This window comes from Callospermophilus lateralis, chromosome 20 (genome assembly GCF_048772815.1).
Source record: "Callospermophilus lateralis isolate mCalLat2 chromosome 20, mCalLat2.hap1, whole genome shotgun sequence".
Taxonomy (NCBI): domain Eukaryota; kingdom Metazoa; phylum Chordata; class Mammalia; order Rodentia; family Sciuridae; genus Callospermophilus; species Callospermophilus lateralis.
In genome coordinates, this window is record NC_135324.1 from 3,113,794 (window position 1) to 3,122,285 (window position 8,492).

At 42.4% G+C, this 8,492-nt stretch overlaps 1 protein-coding gene across 1 annotated transcript; it reads right to left on the bottom strand.

The window, feature by feature from the left end:
* Window positions 1-6,387: 6,387 nt before the first annotated feature.
* Window positions 6,388-7,991, bottom strand: LOC143638416 (vomeronasal type-1 receptor 90-like). The gene is made up of 2 exons (XM_077106263.1): window positions 7,976-7,991; window positions 6,388-7,115 (listed from the first exon to the last, which is right to left on the bottom strand). Exons 1-2 carry the CDS (start codon window positions 7,989-7,991, stop codon window positions 6,388-6,390), a joined length of 744 nt encoding a protein of 247 aa, XP_076962378.1.
* Window positions 7,992-8,492: the final 501 nt, after the last annotated feature.

The window sequence follows — 8,492 nt, forward strand, 5'->3', positions numbered from 1 at the left end:
TTCTGAATTTAGATAAATTAATCCACTTGAATAAGATGAAATATTTTTGTTATTTACAGTACTTTAATTGAAATGCAGTTAACCTCTTGACTCCTTGTATGTAGAATTATACCTGTTGGGACTTTTAATTTATAGGAACCTTGTTTTTATAGTAACTTTGTTTTTATGAAAACACAAAATAATTTTAATTTTTTTAATTTACCAATTTATGAAAGCACCAACATTGTTTAAGTATTTTCCTTTATGGAATTTAAGGAGTTAACAGTACTTGATATTATTATTATATTAACAGCATTTTAACTTTGTAAACCAATTAGATGTCTCTAACAAACACATCCAGGATTAATTTCATATACATTTAGATGTGATTTACGAATCTTTTTTTTAAAAAAAGGTATCAGACAAGTGCACTGAATAGCATTAGTAATCTTTTTTTCTGTTAAATAAAAATCCTAGAGACAATGGATGTCAGACACTTTATAGATATTAACATTTTAACAGCTGTTTAATCATTTAGAAACAAAACTGTGCATCAGTAACTTTAAAGACATTCGTACTTTTATTTATTTTTTCCAATTTAAATTGAACCTTTAAAATCATATTAACCAAAGGTATTTGGATCCATTTTTAAAAATTTTTAATTTATGAGCTCATTTGTCAATTTTTTTTGTACCAAATATATACATCGGTGCACCCACACAAAGCAAACAAACAAAAGCTTTGTAGCTTATTTTTTAAAACCTAATAGATTGAGAGTTAACCCTTGTAAGTTGGCCTTAGAATGAACCAGAGTGTAATCAGAAAAAAACACACTAACCTAGGCGTATTGGATCAAATTGATGAATTTAACAAATATAGAATTTTAAGTTTTTCTGACCTTTTCTACTGGGGATTAAATCCAGGGCACTTAATCACTGAGCCACATTCCCAGGTCTTCTTATTTATTTATTTTTTATTTAGAGACAAGGCCTCACTGAGTTGCTTAGGGCCTTGCTAACTTGCTGAGGCTGGCCTCCAACTTGTGATCCTCCCCACGTAGCCTCCTGAACCACTGGGATTCTAGGTGTGTGCCACTGTGCCAAACTCCTTTAGGGGTTTTTACCAGGGTTTTGTTAGAGTTCCAGGGATGATTTCTGTATTGAGACACACTGCACTTCTCAGGTGATGTGCAGGTCACTTCTCTCATTGTCAGCTGGATCCTTTTCTCTGTTCTTGCTTGACTTGCTGAGTAGAAGCTCTTGGTTTGATGAAGTTTCACTTGCCTGTTTATGATTCTGTCCTGTGTCATAGTGTAATAGCTAAGGGACCATTTCCTAAAGCAATGTTGTCAGACTTTTCTCTTGAGTTTTCTTTCTATATTTTACTCACCAAGTTATTCTTTTCTTTCATTTTAGATAGAAACATAATAACTTGACCTGCTAATCAGTACAGCGTGATATTCAGATCCACGTCACACTCTGTAGGGAGCCAACTAGAATCAAGATGATACGCATCACTTTAGAAGGATGGAGAGGGGTGGGTACATAGGGCCCCAGGATTTTTCTCTAGGAATTTTACAGATTCAAGTCTCACCATTCACTTTTTTGATTTCTCTCTTCTGCGTGTGGATATCAAGTATCCTCAGCACCATTTGTTAAAGAGACTATCCGTTCTCAGCTGTCCATTATGGGCCCACTGGTCAAAGCTGAGCATGCAGCAAGCCCTTGGGGCTCACCCTGGCACTGGTCTGTACATTGCCTAGTGTTTTAGCACCACAGTGTTTTAATTCCTATAGGTTTGTAATTCTTGGATTCTATTTTTTGTTTTTTTTCCTGCATTGGTTATAGTGAGTTAGTTGACAGTAAAACGCATTGACACATCATATATAAATGGAGTATAACTCCACATCCTTCTTGCTGGTGGAAATACACCAGTCATGTGATCATATGTGCATGTGGGGTAATAATGTCTGACTGGTTCCACTGTCCTTCCCCCCTCCCACCCCCTCCCTCCACTCCCCTCTCTACTCCAAACCACCTCCATCCCCCCTAGTGCCTCCCTTGTGAATTAGAATCTGCATATGGGAGGACGTTTGCTCATATATTGGTTGATGGGTTGTGTTTTTTTCCTTTGTGATGTGTCTGTTCAGTTCCTTTGCCCATTTACTGATTGCCTTTTTTTTTTTTTTTGGTGTTAAGGTTTTTTGAATTCTTTATAGATTGAGATCAATGCTCTGAGGTGCATGTATTAAACAGTTTCTCCCATTCTGTAGATTCTCTCTCTCCATATGACTGATTGCTTCATTTGCTGAGAGGAAGTTCTTCCTTTGAATTCATCTCATTTATTGATTCTTGATTTGTGTGTGTGTGTGTGTGTGTGTGTGTGCGCGCGCGCGCGCTTGCTTTAGGGGTCTTGTTAAGGAAGTCTGCTCCTAAGCCGACACGGTGGAGATTTGGGGCTAATTCCTTCTTCCATTGGGTTCAGGGTCTCTGCTGTAGTGCCAAAGTCCTTGATTCACTTTGAGTTGAGTTTGGTGCAAGGTGAGAGGGAGGGCTTTCATTGCATCTTGCTGCAGATGGATTTCCTGTTTTCCCAGCACCATTTGTCGAAGAGGCTCTTTGCTCCAATGTGTGTTTCTGGTGCCTTTGTCTAGTGTGAGAGAACTGTGTTTATGTGGCTTTCTCTGTGTCTTCTATCCTGTTTTGTTGGTCTGTCTGTCTTCATGCCACAACCATGCCATTTTTGTTACTGTAGCGCTGTGGTGTGATTCAGGGACAGGTATTTTGATGCGTCCCTTGACCCCGTTATTGCTAAGGATTGCTTTTGCTGTTCGGGGCCTCTTATTTTGCCAAATGAATTTCATGACATCTTTTTCTATTTCTATGCAGAACATCATTGGTGTCTTGATAGGAATTGCATTCAACGTGTACCGTGCTTTTGGCAGTAGGGCCATTGTGACGAGATTTATCCTGCCCACCCAAGTACGTGGGAGATGGCTCCGTCTTCAAAGGCCTCCTCAGTTTCTCTCCTTCCTGTTCTGTTGTTTTACTTTCACCTCTTTGGTTGGATTAATTTGCAAATATTGTATTTCTCTTTCTGAGGCTATTGTGATGAGGCTAGTTTTCCCAATTTCTCTTTCAGAGGATTCATAAGAGATACGTGGGAACATATTGGATTTATGGGTCTTGATTTTGTGTCATGCCATTTTGCTGAATTCACTTATGAGTTCTAGAGAGTTCTGGTGGAATTCTTGTGATATTCCAGATATAGAATCATGTTGTCAGCAAATAGTGATCCTTTGAATTCTTCTTTTCCTATTTGTATTCCTTTTATTTCTTTTTCTGTCTAACTGCTCTGGCTAGTGTTTTAAGGATGATGTGGAATTGAAATGGTGAAAGGGGACATCCCCATGTGGCTCTAGGTTTTAGAGGGAATGCTTTCAATTTTTCTCCATCTGGAATGATGCTGGCTATGGGTTTAGCATAGATGGCTCTAACAGAGTCGAGGTATGTTCCTACTATCTCTAGTTTTCCTAATATTTTGAGCAAGAATTTTCTTAAATGCTTTTTCTGCATCTATCAAGATAATCATACGACTCTTCAGGTTCATTTATATGATAAATTATGTTTATTGATTTCCAGGTGTTAAACCAACCTTACATCCCTGGGAGAAACGCCACTTGATCATGGTGCACTTTTTAAAACATGTTTTTGTATGCTATACGCCAGGATTTTTTAAAAAATATTTTTCTTTAGTTGTACATAGACACAATAACTTTATATTTATTTATTTTCTCTGTGGTGCTGAGGATCAAACTCAGTGCCTCACACATGGCAGGCGAGTGAGTGCTCTACCACTGAACCCCTGCCCCTATTTGCCAGAATTTTATTGAGAATTTTTTCATCTGTGTTCATCTGGGATACTGGTGGGAAATTTTCTTTCCTTGTGTCTTTGTCTGGTTTTGGTGTCGGGGTGAAACTAGCTTTATAGAATGAGTTTGGAAGGGTTCCTCCTTTTCTATTTCACAAAATAATTTGAGAAATTTGGTGTTATTTCTGCTTTGAAGGTCTCATAGACCATGGCTGACAATCTCTCTAGACCTGGGCTTTTCTTAGTTGTAGGCTTTTGATGGCATTTTGTATTTCATTGTTCTAAATTGATGGGCTTAAACCATGTGTGTCCTTCCAATTCAGTTTGGGGAGGTCATATGTCTCTAGTAATTGGTCAAGGTCTTCATGATTTTGCATATTATTGGAGTATAAACTTTCAAAACAGTTTCTCATTACCTTCTGTATTTCACTAGTGTCCACCGTGATATTTCCTCTTGCATCATGAATTTTAGTAATTTGAATTTTCTCCCTCATTCTCTTTGTGGATAATGGTTTCTCAATTTCATTTATTTTTTCTTACTTTGCCAAATGAATTTGTCTTGTCAATTTTTTTTGTTTCTTTTCAAATTGACTGATTTCTTACAATTCCATAATGATGTGTGGTGTCTGCCATATTTCCTTAGGTGTCGTTGCCTTTTGTTGAATTGTCTTTTAATATCTTTCATTCATTTAAAAATAACTTTATTCAGGTGAAACTGATAAGAATAAACGAGACATACTTAATGATCAGTTTGTTAGGTCTGCCACATACATACACCCACGGAACCGTCACCACAATGAGGATCGTGAAGACTAATTCAGTCTCGAAGGTTCCTGGAGCCCTTGATAATTCCTCCCTTTCCCCCCTCCTCTGTCCAGAAATGACCCTGGACTGGAGTTGATTTTCAAAGACTGGTCACTCCATCAGAGCCCTGGTCTGCATGGTGGGTGACCCTGGGACAATCAGTTTGGTTTCCAGCCCTTGTTTGTTCTCCATAAAGTCGGGATTCCTCCTATAGGACCCAAGACCACTGGGAAATTAGGATCAAGGTTTAGGAAGAAGCTAGAGCCACACCTGCCTCGGCAGAGTAGGTTCTCAGTTCCTGGAAGCCGGTGTTCCTAACAACTCTGAGACGGTGGCCCAGAGTACTGTTGGGGTCTGCAGCGCCACAGTGCCTTCCTGTCACCAGAGTTTATACCCACCGTCATTGAGCAGAATCCTAGCATTTTAAGGTTTTGGGGAGGGTTTTATTTTTAAATGAGATTCATTTCTCCTGATAGTGTCCATTTGAAAATCGGATCTAGTGATATTTGAAATGGTGCAATGTTATTACAACCTTTCCTTGTTGCACAGCTTTTAATAGCCACCAAAGGAAACCCGGTGTCCCTCAGGACAGTCACTAACTGCCCTCCCAGGCCCCAGCCACGAACTTCTGCTCTGTGACTCTGGGGTTTCCATATTCTGGGTACCTCATAAGAGTGGAGTATACAATCTGTGGTTTAAAAAAAATTTATTGACTTTAATTTTTTAAATACATGACAGTGGAATGCATTACAATTCTCATTACACACATACAGCACGATTTTTCACATACAGAAAAAGTATGTTGACACCAATTTGTGTCTTCATACGTGGATTTTGGATGGTGATGTCCATCACATCCCACCATCCTTGCTAAGCCCCTGTCCCCTCCCCTCCCACCCCTCTGCCCTATCTAGAGTCTGTCTATTCCTTCCGTGCTCCCCCTCCCTACCCCACTATGAATCGGCCTCCTTATATCAGAGAAAACATTCGGCATCTGTTTTTTTTTTGTTTTTTGTTTTTTTTTTTTTTTTTGCAATTGGCTAACTTCACTTAGATTTTCTATATACACAATGGAATTTTACTCAGCAATCTGTGATGTTTTTGTCTGATTTTTCTTAGCTGAATACTTTCGGGATTTATCCATATTGTTGCATGTATCATTTCTCTTTCTGTCAGAGTGATATTCTATCTCTATAAGTTATATATGCACACACACATACATATACACATACATACATATGCTAGCATGTTTGTGTATATGGATATATAATGTGCCTGTTCATACACACATCCCCAGCCCCACTGCATTTGTTTATCCATTTTTTCTTTTTCCTGTGGTTGCTGTGGATTGAACCCATGGCCTGGACCATGCTTGACAATATCTATTCTTTTCTTGATGGACATTTGGGGTTATGGCACCGCCTGGTTGATAGCCATGTTGTAGTCTTCTTTTTAAAAGAGTCTATTTTCAGACACAATAGGGAACAACGTGGCTCTAATAGTACTTCTTGTTTTATGAAAAGCTCTTTTAAAGAAGAAAATAAGATGAGACTGTAAAAGTCCATGGATGTACCTAAAGACACCGATGCAGATATCAAGTAAAATCATATACAGGTCATTTGTAGTCACATAGGTGACCTTACCAGACAGAAAATTGGGTGCACTTGCTGAAATCATTTCAGAAAGAAGTTTGTGTGGATAGAGGGATTTGTAAGCGAGAGTGGAGGAGCTGCTTTAGATGCGTCTTGTCAGTATCTGAGCTTTGTTTCTCCACTGGGCTCGTACAATGTTCAGGATCTGTGTGTCCACCCTGAGCAGCACCAGGGGACTGAGCGTGCCATAGCCGCTGGCCACCGCGTTGTGGATGCTCCCGAGCATGGGGTCATTTCTCCTCATCCTGCTGATGAGCAGGGAGAGCGCAGAGTCTGCACAGTACAGGGCGGCGAAGCAGCCGAGCAGCTGCAGGATGCTGTGAGTGGCCCTGTGCTCGGGGGAGGTCTGGGGGGACAGCCTGGAGCCGTGGAGGGACAGGAAGCGCTGCTGATGTCTGTGCAGGAGGGTGACCATGTACCCACTGGACACGGCCATGAGGCCCATGGAGAAGATGTCTCTGAGCGTTACCAGGAGCAGAAAAATTCCCCTGTACCTCGGCAGGAAGGAGCGGTGGCTGTTGACAAAGACAAGACCAGGCTGCGTGGCATTGGGGGTGGCCACCGTGCAGAGCAGCTGGTCGCTGGTAATGGCCATGGTGAGGACCCACAGGAACAGACATGCCCCCAGGATGGGGTTTGCAGATTTGACTTTGAAGTTGGCCAGCGAGGAGCCACTGGGGCTGATGGTGAGGGCCTGGAGCACACTCAGGACACAGGTGGTGCCCAGGGACAGTCCCCTCATGGCCTTGTGCAGGAAGACCAGCGCTTTGCCTTTGACATCACCCGGAATGTCCTGCACTTCCCAGATGTCTGTGGATACCAAAGGGCCACAGTGAGGAGCAGGACGATGTGTGTCAGAGCCAGGTGGGCCATGGGGAGGGCGATGGGCCTGGGCTTGTGGCCCCCGAGGAGGGCGGCCAGGTGCAGGCAGAGCAGACAGGTGTTGGCCAAGATCCCGACCCCAGCCTGCAGGTAGAAGGCACTTCTCGTGGCCCTGAGTCTGGAATCTCGGTCCATCTTCATGGGCATGTTGAAGCCAATGACGAGTTTCTGCAGAGAGAACCAGAAGTGTTTGACAGCAGCAGAATTTTGTCATCATGTCACATTTTACAGTCACTAGAATCATCATGTACTAAAAAACGTTCTTTGGAAGTAGGATAGCCTCTTATTTCCATTATTATTTTAAATTCAAGGGATGGCGTGTGGCTCGGGGGCAGAATGCTGGGCCACCCCAACCCGGACCAAGGAGAATAGTCAATTAAAAAGTAACTAATTTTAGCTTGTGCACCACTCCTTCTTCAGATCAATGATTTTGTAGAAGCCCCTCACCGCAGAGAGGTGGTTATGCCTTCCCCTCTGTCTGGCGGACCTACTGCGTTTTCCTTTGCATTATAAATTCCATCACTTCCTTTGAATCCCTCCCTTCCCAGTTCCTAAGATGTGGTCCTGTGTGTCCTGGGAGCGGTGTCTGTGAAACACGGCTGCTACGGAGACATTGCCCAGGGAAAGCTGTAGACTCCCAGGTTGGAGTTGGAAACTGGATACTCTAGGAGGACAACCTCACCTGCTCATCCCACTGTTTCCTTACACAAGTGCAGAATTGGGAGGAACTATGTACTTATGTGTCCTGCCCCTCCATAGCTTCCTCTAAGCCAGTCACCATCACTTACCCTCAGGGTCAGCCATGTCGCCCCATGTGAGTAATTTCAACTCGGTTTGCATCCTGAGTCAGAGGGGAAAGGTGGCATTTGTGCCCTGGCCCTTTTGGTGTGAGCCAAATTGGTGAGAGTCAATCCCGTGACGGGTGAAGCCAGCGTCCTTCTGTTGGCGTTGGGTTGATTCCCACCCAAGGTGTGTGTGTGTGTGTGTGTGTGTGTTTTGTAAAGTAGGATCAGGAGATGTGGAAACAGGCATAGTGCTGTCACTCACCCCTTGCTGACATTAGCTGGAGATCCAGCCCAGGGTCATTTGTAGAAAGCAACAAAGGGGACTTTTTTGAGGAAGAGAACTGGTGCTGGACCCAGGGGTGCCTTACCACTGAGCTACATCCCCAACCCCCAACCCTTTTTATTTATTTTTTAATATGGGGACAGTTTCTCACTGAGGATCTTAGGACCTCACTAAGTTTTTGAGGCTGGCTTTGAACTTGGCATCCTCCTGCCTGAGACTCTCAAGTTCCTGGATCTC